Raw genomic sequence first — 23,695 nt, forward strand, 5'->3', positions numbered from 1 at the left:
CTCAACCCACTGAGCCACCCAGGCGCCCCTAAGCTGCTAATTTTTTTAAGGTTTTTGTTGTTGTTGTTGTTGCTGTTGTTGTTGTTGTTGTTAGTAATCTGTACACCCAACATAGGACTCAAACCCACCATCCAGAGATCAAGAGTCGTGTGCTCTCCTGACTGAGCCAGCCAGGCACCCCTAAGCGCTAAATTTTTTTTTTCAATATATGAAATTTATTGTCAAATTGGTTTCCATACAACACCCAGTGCTCATCCCAAAAGGTGCCCTCCTCAATACCCATCACCCACCCTCCCCTCCCTCCCACCCCCCATCAACCCTAAGCGCTAAATTTTAATCTGTTGTCGCACAATAAGAAACAAACACACATGCTGTGAAATATTACACAACAATGAAAAAAGAATGCACTAATAGATTTCCACAACTTGGGTGGATCTCAAGGGCATTATGCTCCGGGGGTGGGGGGGGGGCGCAGAAGCCAATATCAAAAGGCCACGTAGTGTCTGATTCCATTTACGTGGCATTCTTAAAGTGGCAAAGTTCTAGAGATGGACAGTTGAATAGTAGTTGCCCGGGGTTGGGAATGGTGGGGGGTGGGCAGGTGGGTGTAGCTATAAAGGGGCATCACCAGAGATCTTTGTGGTGCCAGAATAGTCTTGTGTCTTGATTGTGGTGGTGATTACATGAATGTGGATACATGTGCTAAAAATGGCACAGAATTATACATACACGGTCCCAAGTTTCAGAAGGGGAGAGAAGAGTGGATGAAAACAGCCCCTGACATCCAGAAGCCGACCTGACATGCACAGCTACGTCATGTTATTCTCCTTCTGGACATAAACAATCTTATAGGGTACTAGTCTGAGACGAGGTTACCATGATAAAGTGAGACAAAACAAGGCCACTTCATAATTTTGTCTAAGCAACTGACAAAAGCTGGGTCACTGTACCACCCGCAAAACAGCAAACACCCTCCCACGTTGGCTATAATGACAGACCGCTGCTGCTTTAACAATGACAGCTTTATTATCGTCATGCTTGCCTCCTACCCCAAAGATAAATTTTGAGATAACCTATCATGGAAGCGCCCCGCTTTCTGGCAGCAGCCAAGCTAGAGCGGACCCCACTTCCTCAGACTTCCCCAAAAGCACCCAATCAAAGCCCAAATCCTGTAGCAGGTGTTTTTCTACCATATTCGGACTGAGATGCCCTGTGGTTCCCGGTGGTATATGTTGTCCCTCGCTGCCACAATAAAAAATAAATCCAACTTGTCTAACTACAGGTGTGCTCCCAGTGGGTTTCTGGCTGGAGGGCATTGATGTTGAAGGATATTGTAGGATAGTCATGTGGGATGTAACTATCAGGGGAAAGCAGGTGTAGGGTGCATGGAAACCACTCTGTACTCTTTTTGCAACTGCCTATATAGCTGTGATAATTTCAAAATGGGAAGCTAACGCATAGCCTGTTTAGAATACATGGGATCATAGCTGTGTGTAAATAATTGAGATTTTCCATCCCAAGAAACGAACTGCAGAAATATATTGGTATCCGGTGTCACCTAAGTAGAGAGAGTCGCCAGTGGTGTAGAGGTAAGAGGCACAGATATATAAAAATCACTGCTAAGGCTTACCCTAGACGATGTAGGCTGAAGTTCATTTGCTGTCTATGTGATTAAACTGATACGATGTTTTACCTTCCCTTTGTATGTGTGTTTATCAAAACATTATCATCAGAGGTTGCCTTTGAAAAATGGGATGGGCTATGGTAGGAGCAGATGACTGTACCATTTACTGAACGAGGAATAATTTAGACTTCCAAAAACTAACAGTAAAATTAAAAATACACATAGGTGGTAGAATGATTCAGTATGAATTGTGCCGCCTGAACACATAGGAAAGGAAGAGAAAAACAAAATCAGAAAACGAAACAAATCAGTCACGGCACCCCAAATGACCAGTTACACAAAGTGGATCAGGAAAAGTCCAAAAAGCAGACTTAGGAACAAACCGGTGGCTAAGGGCACATAGCTCCCCATCCCGGAGTGCCAAAAGACTGGTCCCCACCCTCCTCCCCGCCCTCCACTGCGGGAGTGGCCAGGTAAACAGCAGGAAGAGCCAAAGGTAAAATCACCATGGCAACAGGCCATGGAATCTTCACGTTGTTAGAACTTTCCAGACACAGCAGTCCAACTAGATGCCTCTGTGTCCATCTTTGTGTGTGTTAATGAAGAAATCCGTCCTTTATTATTATCTGCTTCTAACAGTTAGCTGAATAAAGAGGGCCTCCTCCTGCACACTTTTTCCAGTTCAGCCTTTGGTCATCTGTCTTTGGGAGAAAGACAGGTGTTCCTTAGAGGTTACTAAACCTTACCCACCTGCGGTAGGCAGAATAATGGGCCCCTAAGAGCCCACATCTTGATCCCTAGAATCTGTGAATATGTCACGCGTGTGGTAAAAGGGACTCAGCAGATGTGATTCAGTCAAGGATCCTGAGATGGGCAGTTTACCTCGGATTACCTCCTGGACCCAAAGTTATCCCAACAAGAGGAAGATAGGAAGGTCAGAGAAGGCAGAGCTGGCGCTGTAGTAAAGGAAACAGAGGTTGGGAGGCGGGGGGGGGGGGGGGGGTTAAAGACTTCCAGCCGGAAGTTTCTAGAAGCTGGAAAAGGCAAGGAGACTGACTCTGCCCGAGAGCCTCCAGGGGGAAGAGTGTCCTGGCCACCACCTTGATTCTAGCCCAGGGACACTGGTTTCAGACTTCTGACCTCCAGAACCGTATGATAATAAATCTGTGTTGTGTTAAGAGACTGAATTTATGGTCATTGTTACAGTAGCAACAAGAAACCAATACAGCCACTGATAAAAGCATGACTTACTCTAATTACACTAAAGTAAAGATAGAGGGATAGCACTGTCAGATCACTGGCCGATTTAAGACAGGGGACACTCCAGGTGTCTCGTCTCTCGTTCTCCAAAGGGACAGCTGCTTTAAAAAAAGGAGACAAGTTTCCTTCTAGAAATCTTCATCACCCTATATGATGTAAATTTGTGTCTTTCTCCACGATGTACTTGTTATCAAAGGACATACATGATAACCACATATACCTGGAAACCACAAGAGGGTAGGGTACCTTTGCTGGCTATTCCGCAGTATAACTTAGAGATGTTTTCACATCTGTGCCTGGAGAACATTTCATCTTTTCAGCACCCTGTGTATTTATCCTCAGTATAGATACTATTTACATCAATCATCCTTCCTCTAGGGCATATAAGTTCTAATGATAGCACTCCAGAGGGAACCATGATTATCTAAACCTAAAATATTCAGATGTGTTATTAAATTTATCCTATCTTTCATTCCATTCAGAAAATATAAGCTATTTATTTTTTCCCCAAAATTCAACCTCAGGACTTACTGTTTTACACTTTTGTTTAAAAACCATACTATTAAATTAGAACATGGCTATAGATATAACAGCCTTTATTTTTTCTGACAAATTAAAATGGGCATAAAGCTTTAAGTGTGTATATATTGATTTTTTTTACATATAACTTTAAAACTCTTTACCTTTCGGTACATGACAACTTGGAATTCAAATTTTAAATTATCTCCAAGTTTCTAATTTAATGGTTTGATGCTAAAGCAAACCGAACTTCAGTTCTTTGTATAATTTTTAGCCTGAGGAACAGCTGACCCCCGAGATCCTGTAAGGGACATGACGCTATAATTTGGAAAAACAACAGAGCGATCATTTTATGTTCTGGAACAGACCATCTGTGACTGCCCTAGGAACTTGGGGGAAAAGGGGACCAATGTAAACATGAAGCTCACGCTACCTGCTATGCTCAGAGTCCTTTGTCTCTGAACCACGGGGCTCGTATCTTCTGCCAGCCTGCCGTGAAAAAACCAGGCTAAGCTGCTAGTTTGCAAGTAGGCTAACATCTCCATCCTTCAGGGTAATTAACAAAGACCATCAAAAATACTTAGGAGTAAATTTAATAAAAGAAGTACAAGACTAATAACTAAAAATATAGTCCTGGGAGGCTTTTTTTAAAAAGACCCAAATAAATGGAGAGATACACCATTTTGTGGATTGGGAACACTCAGTGTTGTTGAGACGGCATTTCTCCCAAACTGATCTATAGATTCAGTGAGATCCCAATTAAAATCCTCGCAGGCTTTCTGAAGATGCTGACAAGCTCAATTTTAAATTCAGATGGCAAAGCAAAGGACCTAGCATGGCCAAACAATCTAGAATAAGAAGAAACTGGTTGGGAGACTTACATCACTTGCTTTTCCAGACATACTTTAGAGTCTTGAAATACAGCTAAAGCAATCAAGACCTCGTGGCATTAGCATAAGGACATAGATCAATGGAACAGAAGAGCCTGTGGAAACTCTGCAACACGTATATGGTCAATTGATTTTTGGAAAAAAAATGCAAAAGTAAATTGATGTTGTGAAGGATAGTTTTTTCAATAGCTAGCACCAGAACTGGATACCTGTAGTGATAAAAACTGGCCCACTAGGAAATGGGGAGAAACAGATGTGGGGACGGCGACTGTGCCACAGGAAGAAACAGATTCAGAACCCTGACCACAGGGCTAGGAATGCAGAAGGCGGGATTCAGGCCCCATAATCTCTGAACCTAAGGGTTTTGCACCATGATGGGAAATGAGCCTCCATGCACAGATGAGTGACAGGACAACGGGTCCCAAATCAGCTAGGAAGCTGAGTTTCCTCCCTGCCCTTGGTCTCTCTCTACGTTTCCAGGTCCCATCACAGCCCAGCCACAAGGCAGAAGGAGAAGAGGGAGGCCTCACTGCGTATCACATTTTGTTTCCATGATGGTGGGCGTGGGGAAGGAAAGGAGTCTTGAGACCATGGAACTATTAACAGTCTGTTGTCTCTCCAGTGGAACTGGGATCAGAGTTCAAGTTGTCTTTAAGTTCAGGACGTTGGTTCAAAGTCAGGCGACTTTGCTGGGGGTGGGTCTGCTGGGAGAGGGGCATGTCCAGGGTACCCATCCCCGCCCAGAGCATTTGGGGGAGGGCACAGCAGCTCCCCTAGAGGGGACGTGGAGGGGAAAGGCTGCTGGTACTCAGGAGGTGGAGGGAAGAGCCAAGGAAACAGCGTTCCTCTCAGTTAACATCCCGGGACCTCACGAAGGGGCCTCTCCAAAAGCACAGTGTGGGGTCTGCCCCCTGGCCCCTGGCCCCTGGCCGGCCTCATGGACAGTCCAGGATAAGTCCTGCAAACTTCTCCGCATCTGTAGACACTGTCACCAGCTCTTCTTTAGGACCCTCGACTCGAGCCTCTTAACAATTGCCTTTGACAGTGTATGCCTCCTATTCCTCATCCTAACGTGTGCCTCACTTTCAAGGACTTCCCAGCCTTCCAGAAAGCTCCGGAGTTCCTGGTCACTCCAAGGACTCATAGCCTAAAGGCTTCTCTGGTCCCCGAATCTCTCTCCTCCTTTGCTTTCTAAGGATCTCTAGGAACTTTGGTCTACAGGGTCACCTCCTCCGTTTCTATTGCTGTGTTTCCCCCGCAGCTCGTTGGTCTGGAGCCTCAGGGCCTGTCCCGGGGCAGGCAGAGCGGGGCCATGTGTTGTGTGCTGGGAACGTAAGGAGCTCCCAGGGTGCAGACACCTGTTTGCTCGCCTCCGCCTGGGCGCAGGTTCTCCACATCCGTTCTTTAAAATCGTGCCATATTACACTTTTGGAAGGGTTTGCCTACCCAGTAAAAGCATAAAAGCACAGGTGGGCTGGACACACACTGCCTTTGGGAGGTTGATTATCCCTGGGGAGAGGACAGGGCACTTTAGCCACACCCCACGGGTCAGCAAATTTTTCCCATAAAGCATCAGAGAGCAAATATTTTAGGCATCTCTCAACGACTCAACTCTGCCAAAGTAACATGAAAACAGCCACAGGGGTGCCTGGGTGGCTCAGTCAGTTGAGGGTCTGACTTGGGCTCAGGTCATGATCTCACGGTTCGTGGGTTCGAGCCCCGTGTCGGGTTCTGTGCTGACAGCTCAGAGCCTGGAGCCTGCTGCGGATTCCGTGTCTCCCTCTCTCTGTATGCCCCTCCCCTGCTCATGCTCTGCCTCTCTCTGTCTCAAAAATAAATAAAAACATTAAAAAATTTTTTTGTTTTAAAAGAGGAGATAGAGGGGTTTAGCCCTAACTGGTGATCTCCCCTGGGGACCGTCGGTAACCCAGGAGCTGCCTCCATAACGTCCCCGGGAGGGGCTTCCCAGGCCCCCAGCCCCAGCGCTGTCTGTGTGGGTGGGACTGGGGGCCACAGCCTAGGTCCTCTGGAGCTCAGGGCGCCATCCCGGGAGAGCCGCTGCGGGAGGGCCTCGTGCCCCAACCTGCTTGCTGTTAAAGCTGCAACTCCAATCAGGTGCCTAAACACCAGTGGATCTGTGACCGCAGAGATAGTTCGGGAAACTCAAGTTTCTCTTGGACCTCAGCTCCCACCCAACTTCTCCAATGGTCCAGCTTGGCACACCACTCCCAGCCCTCTGCCCAAGCATCAAGAGCCAGAGTAGGCTTGCCAGTCGAGCCCACAGCTCTGCCGGCTCCCACCCCGCCCCAAGTGCTCTAAACTCACCTAGGTCTTTCCGAAGGACTTATCCCACCACTTTCTTGCTCTCCTGAGTGCCAGGCTCCTACCAATTTGGAATTTCACGACCCAGTTCAATTTTCATGAGCAAAAACAACGCCATAGCATCATGTGGGAACAGGCAACAATAGGGCCTCTGACTACTGGTCTTGCCAAATACAATGGTCAAACAACTATCACCATCTTGGGGCGCCCGGGTGGCTCAGTCGGTTGGGCCTCCAACTTCAGCTCAGGTCACGATCTCTCGGTTTGTGAGTTCAAGCCCCACATCGGGCTCACTGCTGTCAGCACGGAGCCCTCTTTGGATCCTCTGTCCCCCTCTCTCGGCCCCTCCCCACTTGCACTCTTTCAAAAATAAAACATTTAAAAACGCTGTCACCATCTTGCCTCTCATAAAAGGCATGTTCTAACCCCAAAAAGAGTTCAAAACCCACCATCTCAGAATAAAGAAACGGGACTCAGATGGATTACGTGGAAATGGATGTCTTGGGAAACTCATCGCACTGGACTTACACTTCTTTTGCTGTCGGTCAGGGAGCAAATGTGGCCGTGTGCCCAGTACTGGTCCTCAGATGGGGATGGCATTCCCCGTACCACCTCCTCCAACCATGTCAGCTTCTCTCCACCGGCCCTCTGCCTCCCCGAACCCCACACCCACTGGCCTCCCTCTGGATTCTAAAGGAAGCGTGAATGACCTCCCTGCCCGGCCTCCCAACCCTGCTTCACACCCAAGTCTTTAAGGACACCTCCTCCCACACTCCCCCAAATGGGTCTGGTCCTTCCGTCCCTCTCCCAGCTCAGACCCACTGTCTCCTGCTTCTGGACAGCCAACGTGGCCACCTACGTTCAGTGATGGGCACTCTGCCGCCACCTTCTCCCTGACCCACACCAATCTCGAGCGCTGGTTACTAAAACTCACGCTCCTTGGGGCGCCTGGGTGGCGCAGTCGGTTAAGCGTCCGACTTCAGCCAGGTCACGATCTTGCGGTCCGTGAGTTCGAGCCCCGCATCAGGCTCTGGGCTGATGGCTCGGAGCCTGGAGCCTGTTTCCGATTCTGTGTCTCCCTCTCTCTCTGCCCCTCCCCCGTTCATGCTATGTCTCTCTCTGTCCCAAAAATAAATAAAAAACGTTGAAAAAAAAAAAAAAAAACTCACGCTCCTAAACCACAGCTCTGGGACGTATAGTGAGGGTTAAACATTCTGGCTCTGCTACTCAGCAGCTGGGTAATACTGAGCAGGTAACTTACCCAATCACAGCCTCAGTTTTCTCATCTGCAAAATGGAGTAGATCAGAGAAACTGAGAGAATGAGGATTCAATGAAATGACGCAAAAAAGGACTTAGCAGAGCCCCTGGCACCATGCAAGTCAGCGTTACAATTACCATTATTTTCAAAATCTTTCCCTTGATTCCCTGTGGCTTGCTAGGGGGAGTTGCAACCTCTTGGCTCACCATTCGAGGACCTGTCTATCCTTCCAGTCACATCATCTGCTAACCTGATTATAGGATACCTTCTCCCAGGCTCGGCTCCCTGAGGGTGGGGACTGGCTGTATCCTCCATGAGGGTTTGCAAACAGTAGGTGGCTCACTAAAGCTCTGTTGCTCTGAACAAGTACAAGTGACACCTGTAGCAGCCTCTGGGGGAAGGGATGCCAAGGAACCATCTGGATGGTTCCCATCTCCACAGGTATCACATTTTATTTCTAGATCAGCCCTAATAAAGGTGCAATTAACCCCTCAGGCTTTGGATGAACAGATCATGACAATTCACCCACCCTATAATACTACTCTTTGTTTGCTACAAGTGCTTCTGGGCCCAGAGACATTTAGTGACTTGTCTGAGGTCACACAGCATTTATGACATGCAGTGAGGACTCCCACCCTGGCCACACTCCTAAGCCAAACTCAGTCCCCAGAAAAGAAGTATAAACGGGTAAGAAACGATTTTTTCCTCAGACTATCCCTAACCAATTTATTGGTTTCCAATGTCTACAAACCTCCCACTCCAAGAGGGACACCCAGAAGGTGCCCCATCTCCCATCTCTGGTTGCTGGGCTCCTCTGGCCCCTCCCTTCCCTCTCCCCTCCGCTCCCTCATCCACTCCCTCCTCTTCTGCCAGGCGCTCAGGGGAGGGGACGGAGCCTCTCCCAGCCCCACATCTTCCTCCCCATCCTCCCTGCGCTCTGCCTTTTTCATTTCACAGCCATGTCAACTCATCACCTCCAAGGGCCAAGAAAAAAGAAAGAACATGGCCTAGATGCCGAAAGTGCTCTCCTGTCTGTCAGGGAGAAGAGAGGAGGGAAATAAAAGCTAACAAGACTTCTAAAAGCAAAATCCCCAAACCACCTCTCGGGCACCCAGCAGCTGTCAAAGTCAACACAGGAAACTGGCAAAGGAGGGAAAGCCCATCCCGAATAAAACCCCGGCAGCTGTGGAGTCTGGGATGGATAGACCAAGCGCGGCTACATTTCCAAGGGCGAGATGGGCGTCCTCGGCAGACTCGTCTTTTCTGCTAACGCACAGGTGGGTCTGTCTAGACTGCAGAAGTGAGCCAGTCTTTTCTGAGTATCAAGGCTACTGGTCTTTTCTTTTTTTTTTCTTTCACTATCATTATTTGGAGGGCTATTGAGATTCCCCTCGCTTCCTTATTTATGCAGTCAGAGGAAATCACAGCACAGAGAGCTGCTTCCAAACTCAAGGCCACGTGGGCCAATTTCAGATGGATAATTAAATATTGAACAAACGCTCAAATGCCTCTGCTGGATCGGGATGGCTAAAAATAACCACCCTGCCACTCCGCGTGGCATCTCGCAGGCTCATTCTCAAATCCCTCCTCCCAGCTACTGTCAAATACAACCTTCCCAGTAACGGTGGGGAGCTGGGCACAGACTGCCCAAATTCCCAATCAACAGAAAACAAAACTTCAGCTCCCGGTGAGCTCTGAATGTTCCTGACCAGGAAATACTCTCCCTTTCCTGACATTTAAACCAAGTGGCCTCAAGAGGAAGGTGCAGGGGAAATATCACAGTCGTTGGCTTTTCTTTTAAAAACAGTCCAAAGGCTTCATGTCACTTCTACGCAAAACATGTATGTGGTCCAGGATGTGAGCGTGTTTGCGTCGAGTTACACGGGAGTTCAACCCCCATCCCCTCCCCCAAGAAGACCCAACGAGGAGCCCAGCTGCCTCAGTTTCCCTTTCTGTGCTAACCTGAGGAAAAGCCACAAACAAAGCCAGCGCAGAAATAGAGCGCAAGGGTCAGAATTCCAGAGCCGGATCTCTCGTTAACTTCTTTGCATAAACTTGAGCACGCGCCCTTGGCTCTTCGGGCCTCGGTTTCCCCAGCTGTCAAAGGGAACAGTTAGCCCCCTGGTGCTGGAGATGCCACGAGCCCTCCCACCTCCATCAGCAGCTGAGCAAAGCAGGCTCCGGCCCCTCATACCACCAGGTTTCAGTAAGAAGAGACACAGCCGCAAAGCTGACCCCACTGAGCACGAGAGAGCGTGAAAAGGGGAAGCGCTGGGTTCCTGGGCACGGTTCTAAGTGTGAGTGGGCTTTGGAGTCCAGCAGCCGCCTTTCACACCTTGCCTCTTACAGCCACTTACTTCACATGGCAACTCAGTGTCCCCACCGGGCAAAGGGAAGTGACGATAAGGCCCCCTGCCCCCTAGGAGGATTGGGGAGTCAAAAGAAATATAAGATGATCAGACACAGCTTTTGGCCCAGGGCCTGGCACAAGTTCAGCCATTATCTTCCTTCTTATTAAAGGTGATAAAGATGGGCCAAGAGGCTGACATTCCAGCAGATTCACTGGGACCTGGGACCTCTGGCCTCCCTCAAGGACATGAATAGCTCTGCGGAGTGGGCCTCAGGCTGTCTGCCCGTCTTCAGGGACCTCACCCAAGGGGACCCTGACCGCTTAGCACAAAGCGATGTGGTGAAGAAACAGGGCTGGGGCTGTTCGACCTGTAGCCTTTCCCAGGGAAAGCGCACGGTTGGCAGAACACGAGTAAGGATACAGGGGTGGGGGCGTGGGGTGAGACTGGGCCCAGGGCATCACCTGAGCGGTCCCAGGCAGGCGGGCGGAAGAGCCGACCAGGAAGCCTGACCCCCAACAGACGCCAACAGAATCATTCCCCTGCCTCCCTCCCGAGTTAGGGCCAGGAGCTGGGGAGACGATGGCCGAGAACACTTAGTAGAGTCACTGTGCAAATCGGATAGGAGGAGGAGGCCTTATCCAAGCCAAGGCCTGACCTCAGAAAGATCTGCCTGCCCACAGAATAGCGAGGTGCTGCAACTGTAAGCTCAGGAGCTGGAGTCTTGCAGAGCTGGGCTCCACCATTTCTGAGCCGTGTGATGCCGGACAAGGCTCCCCAGTCTTGGCGTTGCAGTCTCCTCCCCCATAACATGAGGATAATGCCAGGATCCGTCGCACAGGGTTGTTGTGAACGTTAAATGAGATAAGGCAAGCACAAAATTAGGCTCACTGCCGGGCACTGAGAAAGCACGCAACAAACAAAAACCATTTTAACTTTATTACATGCCATGAAAGGGAGTGAGCATCCCAGCTCCTGGGGTGTGTAAGGGTGAGGAGGGCCTGGAGAAGCTGGGGTCAAGCCCCGCAAGAGGGATTGTGTCTCAGCAGGTACAAATGAAGAGATGAGGCAGAAAAGGATACTTGTACAATGACAGAGGTTGCATTTGGGGCAGAGAGTTGGGACTCGGAGCCTTGGGGGGGGGCCAAGATGGCGGGGGTGAGGGGACAAAAGAGGCAACCAGACCCCACGCTCAGAGCCAGCTTGCCAGCCCGCGGGGCACCTCGGCAGGTCTCAGTGAGGCCAGGGTCCCTATGGAGTGGTTCCAGCCCCCGCCCTTCCCTGTGGTGGCACACAGTCCCTTCCCTAGCCATCCCTCCCAACCGGGGAGTGGCTGTGTCGAACCAGTACCCTGCCCCACCCTGGTTCTATGAAGGTGCTTCTGTGCCTCAGTGTCCTCATCTGGACCCCCGGGGTTGGATCACTCAGCTGCCATGTCTCCTTAGGAGGTCAGCCTCAGCCCTCCTGGGCACCACTGCGAGGCCCTCTTGCCCGCATTTCTCCAAGTATGCTCAAAGCCCCTCCAGAGGCCCCTCAGACAGACTCCAGCACACCCCGAAAGGAAAGGGGTCCGGGGAAAGGGGAGAGGGACCACACAGCAGCCAAGAGATAAGGCCATGCAAAGGGGCTATGCATGGACGTGGAGGAGGGCCTGACCATCTCAGGAGAAACCATCCACCAAGTCCCTAGCGCCCAGGCAGGGTCGGGCATGTGGCCGGACCCCTGGAAAAACTCAGACAACAACATGAAGAGAAGAATCAAAACTTCTCATGAGGTCAGGTCTCCCGACATGTCAGGCAGCAGGCGCAGGGTTAGCCCTGCTTGACAGAGGGGGAAACTGAGGCCGCGGGAGGTCCCCAGAGTCACACAACCAGCTTGTTGCCGAGCTGGGAACAGAGCCTGTCTCCCACTAACCATGGCTCTGTACCCTCAAAAGGGCTCTGTGCCCCAGGGCACCTCAGCAAGCCAGCCTCCTCAACCATCTGGTGGCTTGGTGAGGGCTGGGAGCACGTGCCATTCACCCCCATGTGCCGCCCAGTGCCCAGGCTGGAGCCCAGCACGTAGTAGGTGCTCAAGACATGTTTGCTAGTTGGGTAAATGGGCCATACTTTATCCAGAGAGAGAAGAAAGCTTGCATTTCACCCCAGCGGCCCTGGGGGGGACAGATAAGTCAAACAGACGGACAACACTTTCCTTGACCTTGGGGAAGGTAAGTGGGAAGGCACCCTGGCTGATGACACTCTACCGGGGACAGGACCCTCTCATATCCAAGAGCCATAGCTAGCCTTCGAGTGGACTCAGGGTCACAGAGCACAGTGTGAAATGGCCAGATGACCCTTACTATCCCAAAGTCACTCTTTCCACCCTGCCTCTGGCCATTGTCAACTGTAGGTCTCACTCTGCCTACTCCTCAGATGGGGCAATCAGGGCCCAGAGAAGGAAGAGCTCTGCTTAGTGCCCCCCTTTGCTCCAAGCTGGGGGCAGGGCGTGCTGCAGACACTGTCCCTCGCTTGCAGCCCTGCCAAGGACAAAGGCCTGCTCTCAAGTCCACAGTGAGGCCCCCGCCACGACTCCAGGGGGCAGTGGGAGCTGTGCACAGGGGGCTCCCCCAGAGGTGGCAACCTGGCCAGCTGCAGATCCCGGCCTCCAGCAACGCTTTCCTGCACTTCTCTGTCTCTGAACAAACACACCCCCTGAGTTCTCAGTCATTGTCCTTTCTCGCTAGTGGCAGAGGCCAGAATGGGTGTGGAGCGACAGGTTCGGGGCTGGGGCGCTGGAGACCACCCCGCCGGGCCCTGATGTCACCACTATGGGACCAAGCCCCCATGGTCCTTCTGAGGTCAGAAGGGACTGGCTCAAGGCCACCGGGTGGCTCCCCCCACATGACTTACCACCTAAGTTTGGGCGCTGGCCTCGGGAGGAGGGCCAGCCCTGGGGGCAGAGGCAAGGACCTGGGGATCTAGTGGAAGGAGGTCCGTGGCTGCTTTAGGTGGCCAGGGGCCTCCAGCCTCCACCTCTCACCCTGCCAGCCAAGCTCTCATGCCCATCCATGACTCCCCATCACGCAAGGCCCTTTCTCTGGCTCAGACTACTGCTCCCCTCCCGGGTCCTTCCCCTCCCCCGGGACAAATTCTGTCCACGACACCCAAGGCATTTTCCTTCTCCCTGTCGTCGTGCACAGGCTGTTTCTCTGGCCAGAGTAAGAATGCCAACTGAGGCCCAAGTTGCAGGCAGCACAGGCTTCTAGCTTTCAGTGCACTTGCTCTCATTCTTAAATGACCCTTCTGTCACTACACCTGTTTACCAGACAGGGCCCCTGAGGCTTAGAGGGGTAACCGGCCAAAGTTTTGTGCCCAACTGGGGTTTGAGCACACATCTGACTCAACCACCCCCTCTACCGAGGGAAATGTTATCCACCTTGTGACTCCCTGTCCAAATGTCACTTCCTCTGTGAAGCTCTCCCTGATTTTCCCAGATCGAACTTCTGTTCAATGATAGTCTCCACCCCACTCCCTGCAGGCTTTGAGCTCCTTCAAGGCTGGGACACAAAGCAGCGGCTCCTGCACAGGTGGGGCCCGGAAGCTGGGGCTCAGCTGACCGCGGGACACAGGGCCTCCTGCCCAGTCAGCTGAGCAGAGGGGGACTTCTGTTTCTCCCTGTGCCTCTGCAGTCAGGGACAGAAGGGCACTGAGGTGCAGAGGAGGTCATGCAGGGCATCTGCAAGGAGAGGGGAGGGGTGGAGGCCTTGGGGTGGCCTGAGCATTACAGGGCATTCGTACACACCCATTTCTCATGGCATAAACCCATTTCCTCACTGAGCCCTACAAGTCCTGCCAGCCCTCTTCACAGCTTGAAAAACTGAGGCTCAGAAAAGAGAAGTGACTGGCCCGAAGTCTCAGTGCTTGAACCCAGATCTCTGGTTTCTCAGGCTAAGCCTGGATGGGGGTGGAGCAGCCAGAGGCCACTTCAAGGAAGGCAAGGGGATGTGTGTCACAGGCCTTGAGAGGCCCTGGAGGACCAAATTCCCAGCACACACCTGTGCACACTCTCAATCTCAGCTTGAACCCATCCACGCATGGGGAACTCACTACTTCAGGAACTCACTACTTCCTGAGGAAGCCGTGTATGTTGTTGTTCAGCCCCGACTGTGGGAAAAGTCTTCTCCATGCCGGGGGAAGCAAATGAACACGTACTGCCTGACTTGCCCTCAAGCTGATGGTAAAACTGAGGTTCAGGGGCAACACTACAGGGCTCGAGCCACACAACCAGCACCCAGCGGGGTGGGGGTCTGACCTCACGTCTGCTGGATTCCAAGCACAGATTTGCTCAAACCCAGGCCTGATCAAACCCAGCCTTCCCGTTTCCCAAGATAACCTACTCGGCCCGGGGCCCTGCTGGGTGCTACCAACCGCCTGCGCTCACGTGCGTGCTCTCTCTCTCCCTCTCTTTCTCCCCCTCTCTCTCCCTCGCCCTTGACCAAGTCCCCTTTGAAGCCCTCCTCCTTCAGGGGAGTCCTCTCCCTAAACTCCATTGCACCCAACCTGGTGCCCAACCTCGGAAGGAAATTGTGCTTCCCTGCCCCCCCCCCCCAAAAAAGCAGCCTCCTGGATCACATGCACTCCCAACTGAGGATCCTGTTACTGGAAAAAAGAAAATGCTGTTCCCATTTCCCCTCCTCCCTGTCCTGCCTCCTGACTTGAAAGAGAGAAACTTTTCAAAGGAGGTGGGCCCACCCACTCGGAGGGGTCCCAGGCAGATTCAAAAGCTCCAGCTCCTTTGGAGCCAAGGACTCCTGGGACAGGACCCTCTGAAGTCCAACCACCTGTCCCTCCACCCAAGAGGGGGAGAAGCCTAAGGCCCTGGGGACAGAAGTTGTGGGGGTGGGGGCGCTGAGATGGGCGCCCGGCCCCAAGCTGAGAGGCTGAAGCTCTCAAGGAAAGGTAAGGAAAAGCCAAGACCCTCTCAAAATTACTTCATTGCCAGGCTGCTGGGTACACTGAGGCACAGTGGTGCAGGAGGTGGAATCTGAGAAAGGGAAGAAAGAGAACCCCGATGGCAGTCTTCCCTTCCCCTGCCCCAGGCACAAGAGGAGACGGGATCTTCGGATTCCCCAGGACGGTGGCGGATGAGGGAGAAGCTGGGGGGGGAGGGGGGAGGGGGATCAAGCGGACACAGTAATGGGCAGCCAGAAAGGGCGCTGGGGGTTCCCGTTATCTAGACTGAAGGAGGATCGGGGGTCCCTGGCATTCCGGGCATCAGGTGGTGAAGTGGCGATAGAGGGGACCCAAGGGTCAGGGGTCGGGGTGGCGCCTACCCCTGGCGGGCCGGGTCCGGCTGCGGGAGCGGCTCCTCTGTCGCTGCAGCCGGGGCCGCCGCAGCAGCCGGTAGTAGTAGGAGGGCCTCCCGGTGCTCTTCCTGGCGCTGCCGCCCGCGGACATGCTGCCGCCCGCCGGGCACCGGGCCGGGCCTGGGCGCGCTCACACGGGCCCCATCGCGCGCTCCGGCCCGCCCGGCGGGCGTCCCTGCCTTCTCCCGCGCGCTGGTGCGGTCGCCGCCGAGGCCACGGCTGCCCCACAAAGTCGCTCAAACTCCTCCTCCCGCCCCCGCCCTCTCCGAGCAGCCGGCCCCGCGGCGGGGGCCGGGGACCGGGAGGGAGGCCGGGCTGGCACCGGCCCGGAAAGTCAGTGCAGGAGAAATCCCGGCCTGGAGTCGGCGGGGCGAGGCGGCCCGGAGTGCCCCGGGACCCCAGGCGGGTCCCCAGGAGGGTCACCGTCCGCGCCCCTCGCGCCTGAGAACAGTCGCCCGACCTCAGGACGCACGGGGCGCACCAGCTCGCCCGCGGGGGTAGACGGTGCACACTCGCGTGCGCGCGCTCCCGGACACCGGACAGGACGCACGCAAGGCGGCCTGGCGGGCACCGCGCGGCGAAACCGGTCACCTTCAATTAGGGTCCTAATGAGGCTGACGCTGCAGGGCGCGTTTCAGCCCCAAGCTCACAGGGCGGAGTGTGGATCCACAAACAGCGCCTGGCGAGCTCCTGGCCCTCGCTGGCTTGAAAAGACATCCCTTTCACGCAGAAAACTTGCCTATTCTTCACAGTTTAAAAATGGTCCCGTTGGATACACATATTATTTGTATATAATTACAATTGTGGTGTTTCTCTCTCAAGCGCACAGGAAGTAGAGAGAGCGTAATGAACACCCGCGTATCTCGCAGGGTTGGCCAAATCTCAACATTCTGCCCCCTGTGATCTAGACCGTCCCCCAAATACGCCACCACGGAGGCCGTGAGGTCTGCCTCCCGCCGAGCGTTCACAGCTGCTCCGGGAAGGCAGCAGAAGAGTCCCGACGCTCCTGGAGAGATGCAAAACTGAGGCTGGGAGAAGAGAGCTGCCAGCTCCTGCTATGGCCTTGTGCTGAAAAACGTCTCCAGGTCACTCACTCCCCAGCTCAAGAACTTTCCACGGCTCCCCAAGTCCAAACAACCTTCCTTGGTATTTGAAGCTCCAACCATTGGGCCCCAACCAAACCACTCTCTCCAGCCTCCCCTGCAGCTGCCTCCTTCTCACTCCTCTTTGCCCTACTCCCAAAAGGGTCTGCCTGGCCCAAAGACCCTACTTCCAGGACCCAAATTCTCTAGCCTTCCCTGACCATCCTGGCCCTTGTCTGTCTCTGTCTCTCCCCTAACTTGTCCCTGGAGCTGGATTTACCTTGTAAATCTTTCAGACAACTACCTGCGGGAGCTCCCTTCCCTTAAGGGGAAACTGAGGCCCTGCCAGGGAGGGCTGACTTGCCTTTGTCATACAGAAAGTGGCAGAGGCTAGTGGTCTTGCCTCCCAACATGCAGTCTTAGGGGGTCACACATGGGCGCTGGAGACAGTCTGGAAGCCCTCCAGAACAGCTGGAAAGGCGTGGCCCTGGGGGTGGGGGGTGGGGGGCGGCGGGGCAGTCTGGGCAGAAATCCAGGCCGGGTTTTGCACCTCGCAAAGGGAGCCCCCTCTCGGGCTCCCTCAGCCAGGGGGAGGGCCCCCAGGTCAGGAGGAGCCTGGATCACAGCTGGAAGCCAGGCGCCATCCTGGGATGGGGAGGGGGGGGAGGGGCAGGAGGGGTACTGCTTCTCCAAACCTAATCTGGGTTGTCCAAAGAACCCTTCTGGCCCCTCTCCCCAGAGTGCTGGCCAGTCCCTGGGGCAGATGGAAAACCACAGTGCCTGCAAGGATACCATTAACGTCCGTGGCGTTAAGTATTGCTCTAGCTCATTCTTAATAGCTACTAACACTGCCCAGGAGCCTCTTTTCCAAGAGCAGAGGCCCCAGGGAAAAGCTGTACCCAGTCCCTCCATCCAGAGGCAAGCTGTGGGCCATCTTAGCATTCATCATCCTCTGGCTCAGCCTCCCCACTCAGGTGGGGCTCCCACAGACACCTGTCACTCTAAAGAATGACCTCCACAGCCAGGCCCTCCAGTTTTGGGGGCTGGAGGGCTCCCAGGAAGTCCAGCTCAAGGTGGGGCCAACAGTCCTGTTCCCAGTGCTTGGAGTTCATCAGGCCCGGTTTCCTTCCCAAAGCAGGAATGCCCTGCTCAATCAGGGGACGAGAGGTTCCCTGCCAACAGACTCTCAGTGGCTAAAGCGAGTGGTCTTGGCCTGGCCTCTCCAGCTGGCAGATTTAGTTGTTGTGTGTGCGTAGAGGGAAGGAGCATGTAGCTAGGAGCTCAGGACCTCATCTGTAAACACAGTTGGGCTCCAAAGGTTTGGCATAGTCTCTCTGCTTATGCTTGGGCTTCTCAAGTCCTCTGTGCCTCAGTTTCCCCACCTGCAAGGAGAAGCTATGGACCCCCCCACCTATCTACCTTGTGGCGGGAAGAGGGTCAGCTATAGAAGAGGAAGAAGCTTCTGCATTCCTGGCCTTTGAACATCTCTGCAGACCTCAGGAGGGTCTGGAGTAGGAACCAACTGGGGTACTGAGGAGGCAGGGGACAGGGGAAGAGCTGGAAGACAAGGCGCCTGGGCCCTCTGTCCCTCCTCCTGTCCCGGGACCCCCAGGGCGGCAGGCAGACAAAAGGCAGCTCCCTGCACACCCCAGCAGAGCATCTGGAATCAATCCCGCTGCTGTGGAGCAAGCCACCCACTCCCTTTCGCTGCCCCTGTGGCCTCCTCCTTTTAAATGTAAGCAGCCCCCTTTCTGGAGGCCACCTAGACAAGAGGAGGGGCACTTCAAAACACCCTCCCTACCACCATTTCCTGCGACATTCCCCTCCAAAGGGAAGCCCTCTGTGATTGCCCCGGCCAGCACAGGCTTCCCAGGCCCTGCTGATCCGTGAGCCGGGGTCCCACAGAGCCCACGGTCTGTCGGTGGTCTTGTTCTCCACTCCCCTATCTTGACCGCAGAGGGTGTCCTGAATAGGCCCACCTCCCGCCTCCTCAACCTGCTGTTTTGGGTTGGGATCAAGGCTGCAGCCTTCACACCCCTGAGCCTCCAAATCACCCCATTCGTTAAACATGTATATTTCTGGGTTCCCCCAAGACACTTCATTTGGTGGTTCCAGATGGGGCCTGGGAGTCTGCATGTTTAGTAAGTGGGGGACAGGGGCTGGCTAAATCAGATGTAACCCTCCACCCCCCTCCTCCTGCCCTCAAAAGCCTCCACAGGTGAACTGGCAGAGTACTGAAAAGGACCAAGCTCTGTCACAGAGCAGCCACATCCCCTCGTACCCCTGCCCACTCCAGCCCCTTAGCGATCTGCTCCCCAAAGACACCTGCTCCTTTCCACCTGCCTTTGCATTGTTGATCAGATGGCTGCAATGAAGCTCTTCCTTCTGCATCTGGTGAACCCCTCCTTATCCCTCAGCACCCAGCTCAAATATCACCACATTAGAGCAGTCTGGGCCCCACTGAGAGACCCTCTGGAGCCCGCCACACCCCACCACTTGGGCTGTATAATGAGGACACCAGAGAAGATCAGGAAGAGAGGGACCCCAAGACATTCCCTCTGGGTAGAGAACTGTCGCATCTGGATGTCAGGAGAAGAATAATACCCTGCTGGGAAGCGGTGGGGGGGGGGGGGGCAGCCTTAGAGCTGGGCTGTAAGTCCAGGTAAACCACAAGCCAGGCAGGGGCCAGGTCAGGAGAGGCACCAGAGGCAGGGGTGGGGGCCAGCCTAGTGCAGTCTCCCCATCCCACTGTTAGCTTTAAAGTCAGTGAGGGAGGGGGGCGCCGAGGGGCTCAGTCAGCGAAGCATCCGACTTCAGCTCAGGTCATGATCTCACAGTTTGTGAGTTCGGGCCCCGCATCGGGCTGACAGCTCAGAGCCTGGAGCCTGCTTCGGATTCTGGGTCTCCCTCTCTGTCTCCCCCTCCCCTGCTCACTCTCTCTCTCTCACAAAAATAAACATTAAAAAATATTTTTTTAACTGAAAAAAAAAAGTCAATGAAGGAGGAACAAAAATACCTATTGTCAGAATTACCCCTGAAAAGGCTTAAACTGCCCGTAAAGGACAATTTCCCTCTGGTGTTAGGACAGAGGTGAGCAGAAGGCAGAAGGGCCTGGCCCTTACTGAGGGGCCATTCTGTGCAAGAGCAGGAAGAAGCATTCATCTAACATTAGATTCCACCCAGGGAGGAGAGGTGCTCACCCCCGAAAGGGGACCACAAAAGTCCAAGACTTTCCACAGAGGAGAGTTACAAGTTTGTCCCGGAAAGGTCTGTCTGAGGATGAAGTTTGTATTTAATACTGATAAACCATATTTGGCATTTATTGTGTGCCAGACCCTGTCTGTAGCATTCAGTGCACATTATCTCCTTAAATTTCACATAAATCTTGAGGCAGGTGGTTACCGCCTTCGTTTTACAGAAAATATTGCGGGCACAGAGAGGGTTAGTAACTCCCCTAACGTCACACAGCTTGTGCTAAGGAGTCCGGATTGGAACCCAGGCAAGCTGGAAAAAGCAAAGTTCTTAAGGTTGAGCAGGACTTAACCCAGAGACGGAGGAGGGGTAGCAGCCTGGAACTTTTCATAAAAGCCAGCTTCGACAAGGAACAGGAGGAGGTGAAGAAGATTAGCAGTCCTGACAGGGGAAACATTGGAGACCACACCAGGCCCCACACAATGGGTGTCGAGAGGGCTCAGACCTGTCAGGCTTCCTGTCAGGACAAGGGTAGACAGCAGTGACCAGGGGAAGTCCCGGCCAGGCAGCCCTGAATGCATCCGCCTCCCAGGCCAGCCTCAAGCTTTGAGTGGCTGAAGCCCTGGGCAGGGGTATGTGGGGGTGGGGGCACTGATGGTTGAGGTTACGGGCCTCTGCCTGCGTCCAGGAACACAGCAGGGCCAGGAGGAGGACCTCCGTCAGGCTGCGGTGGAACAGGGGCTCTCCCCACGCGGTGGAAGTGGAAACAAGCCCTGTGAGGTCACACTCGAGGCCCAGCCGGGTGTCCACCAGCTCCACTGCCCCCCAGACTCCCTCCCTAAAGCCACCAACAAATTTTCTAACATCCTTCCCAGACAATGGCCCACTCAGGGCCGTGCTGACCCCAGGCTCGGATGGCTCTGCGCCCCCTCAACACAGGTGGCACTGGGGGACTGGCCAAATGTGGGTGCAGACCCCTGGGGAGTGTATTTTCTAAAGCCACCCACAGCTGGACTGAGGGTGAGCCCTTGGGAGACACCAGACCTCCAGCAGGGGAGGAGGCCAGTTGGCAGGTCATTGTGTTTCTTTGGGTGCTGTGTGACTCAGAGGAAGCCTCTTGACATCTCTGGGCCTCAGATTCCCTCGTGTTAGGGATGAGACATCTCAGCCCAGCCCACCTCCACAGGATTCCATCAGGATGTAGAAATTTCTTCCAGTCTCAAACCAGCACCTATGTGTTCCCTCCAGAGGCCCAGAGAATATGTATTTCCTTCATCAATGCCAACAACCTGCCAAAAAATCCTGGGATGGCAGAGCTAGAAGGCACCGGCAGAGTAGACGATGGAGTCGGAGAAACTGAGGCCTCATGGAACAGCCACTTGCCCCGAGGACGCTGCCTCACTCATCACAAACCCAGATGTGGCATCAGTTCCCCAATCATCACGGGTCTGATTGCCCCTCACACCCCAGCACGGAACAGTCACAGTGGGGCAGCGTCACTCCCCACAGAGGGAAAAGGGACGCCAAGAGAGGTTGTGACTCGCCCGATGTCACACGTGGGTGTTGGGGGGTGAGGCCAGCTTGGGACTTAAACAGAACTGCCAAGACCCCCTTTCTCCTTTCAGTCCCCCAGACCGCCCCTCCCAGAATGCCTGCTGCCTTCTGCCCGCAGGTGCACTGGGCTTCCACTCCGGACCGGCTGCCCCCCAAACTCAGGGCTCCAATCCCAGGGCTGGGGAAGCCTGGGATCCAGTCTCCAGGGCCCAGCCCCGGCCCTCCTTCCTCACCCCCTCCCTAGCAGCCGGCGTTTCAACCCAGATGGCCAGGCCTGGTGCAACTCTCTCCCTGTACTTCCTCTCCCTGCCCTGACCCAGAAATGCTGCCAAGCTCCAGGTGGGCCCGCGGCCCCTCCTTCTCGGGGCCCAGGCCTGGGGCTGAGGCTCCGGGTCTCGGGGCTTCCTCCTCCCCTTCCATCTGATGGGCCCAGACAGCTCCACGCCCACTGGGTGACCAGAGGGGGTGGCATATGGTCCCAGCGTGAGGTCGGAGAGCCCCCTCCCTTCCCAGGCCGTGCTGCCTGGTCATCTGTGAGCCACTTGATGGCTGGCACGGGCCTGGGTCCCAGCTGGGAGGGGCCTCACTCAATCCTCGCAGATCCCACTGAGGAGGACAGATGAACTGGCCCAGGAGCCAGCTCCTAGGAGGCTCCCGTCTAGGCGGGGTGCCGAAAGAGTGTGGGATTCGGGGTGAGGAACCAGCACTCCTTGACTGCGTGACCCCAGATCAGTGCCTTCAGTTCCTCAACTGTAGAATGGGCTTAATGACACTTCTACTTTGTGAGGTCGCAGAAGGTCAAATATCATAGCAAATCAAAACCTTGTGTATAGGGGTGCCTGGTGGCTCGGTCGGTTGAGCATCTGACTCTTTTTTTAAAATTTTTTAATGTGTATTTATTTTTGAGAGAGAGAGCGAGAGCGAGCACAGAAGTGGGGGAGGGGCAGAGAGAGAGAGAGAGAGGGAGACACAGAATCTGGAACAGGCTCCAGGCTCCCAGCTGGCAGCACAGAGCCTGATGCGGGGCTCAAACCCCTCAAACCGTGAGATCATGACATGAGCCAAAGTTGGATGCTTAACCAACTGAGCCACCCAGGCGCCCCAGAGCATCCAGCTCTTGATTTCAGCTCAGGTCATGATCTCATGGTTTGTGGGATCGAGCCCCACATTGGGCTCTGCGCTGAGAGCGCAGAGCCTGCTTGGGATTCTCTCTCTTCCTCTCTCTGTGCTCCTCCCCACCGCCAAACACAAATAAACTTTTTTTTTTTAAGTTAAAAAAAACAAAACAAAAAACCTTGTGTATAAACTGGTCAACATCTGTCCCTCAGGCCTATTTCTTTTCTCACTAATCTGGGCCCCTCGAGAGCAGGACAGCCAAAGCTGGTCAGCATAGTTACCAGCCCAGAGTGAACTCTCAGGAAGACTCACTAAGAGAGAAGGTGGCAGCAATTGGGGAAAATGGGTGACCCCATCTGATTTAAAGTCAGCACTAAGGAATTCAGAGGAGGGAGAAGTCCTGGAAGACTGCCTGAAAAAAGACTCGCTGGCATTGAACCAGAAGGCTGAGTAGGATTTGACTGGGTAGAGAGCAGAGGACTGTATTCTTGGAGGGGGAGACGGCAAGAACAAAGTCCCTGAGGTAGAAACTGGGAAGGCATATGCTGGGGGCAGTGTGTAGAATGGTGAGGCTGGAGCAGAGGATGATGTGGGGACTCCGGAGGAGGCTGTATGGAGTATGTGAGGGGTGGGGTCAGGCAGAAGAGATGGGGAGGTAGGCCCAAGTGGCAGTGAGGCCCAGGTGGCACCTCCATATGGGGAGGAGTGAAATGTAAGGAAAGAACCCTGACCGTGGAGGCAGAGGATCAGGGCTCTAGGCCTAGATCTGCCGCTGTGGTGTGACTGCCTGACTTTGGTAAGTCATAGCCCTCTCTGATCCCCATTCTGCAACGATCAGGGAAGGCCTGGCTTTATAAGGCAAGCCTGCAGGTGAGGGGATAGGCCAGATGCCCAGGAACTACATCGGAGCCTTCAGAAACAGGTTCTGGGGCCCCACTCCCAGCATCATCGAATCCAAATCTTGGTGGGCGAGGCCAAGAAAGCTATATTCTTAAAGGAGTTTTCTCACAGCTTTATTGGAGAGCCGCTGGCTGAGATGGTTGTAGACTTGACTAGATGTCTTTCCAATCCCTGAGCATGCCAAACATGGCCCCGCCTCAGGACCTTTGCACGTGCTGTTCCTTTTCCCTCACACACTGACTCTGGAATTTCAGATGGCCAGCTCCTTCCTGTCATTTAGGC

The 23,695-nt window shown here is 53.9% G+C and overlaps 1 protein-coding gene across 8 annotated transcripts in view; it reads right to left on the bottom strand.

The window, feature by feature from the left end:
* Nucleotides 1–23,695, bottom strand: part of DAB2IP (DAB2 interacting protein) — a 188,226-nt gene that overhangs the window by 105,960 nt on the left and 58,571 nt on the right. For 2 of the 8 annotated variants that reach the window (XM_058694277.1, XM_058694275.1), the window contains exon 1: nucleotides 15,537–15,802. The exons of 4 other annotated variants lie outside the window; for them this stretch is intronic. In XM_058694277.1, the coding sequence (XP_058550260.1) occupies nucleotides 15,537–15,660 (124 nt within the window). In that variant the 5' untranslated portion in view covers nucleotides 15,661–15,802. Of the gene's footprint in view, nucleotides 1–15,536; nucleotides 15,806–23,695 lie in introns of those variants that run through there. 2 more of the 8 variants (XM_058694280.1, XM_058694279.1) reach the window with 2 other exon arrangements.

This window comes from Neofelis nebulosa, chromosome 12 (assembly GCF_028018385.1).
Source record: "Neofelis nebulosa isolate mNeoNeb1 chromosome 12, mNeoNeb1.pri, whole genome shotgun sequence".
Classification (NCBI taxonomy): domain Eukaryota; kingdom Metazoa; phylum Chordata; class Mammalia; order Carnivora; family Felidae; genus Neofelis; species Neofelis nebulosa.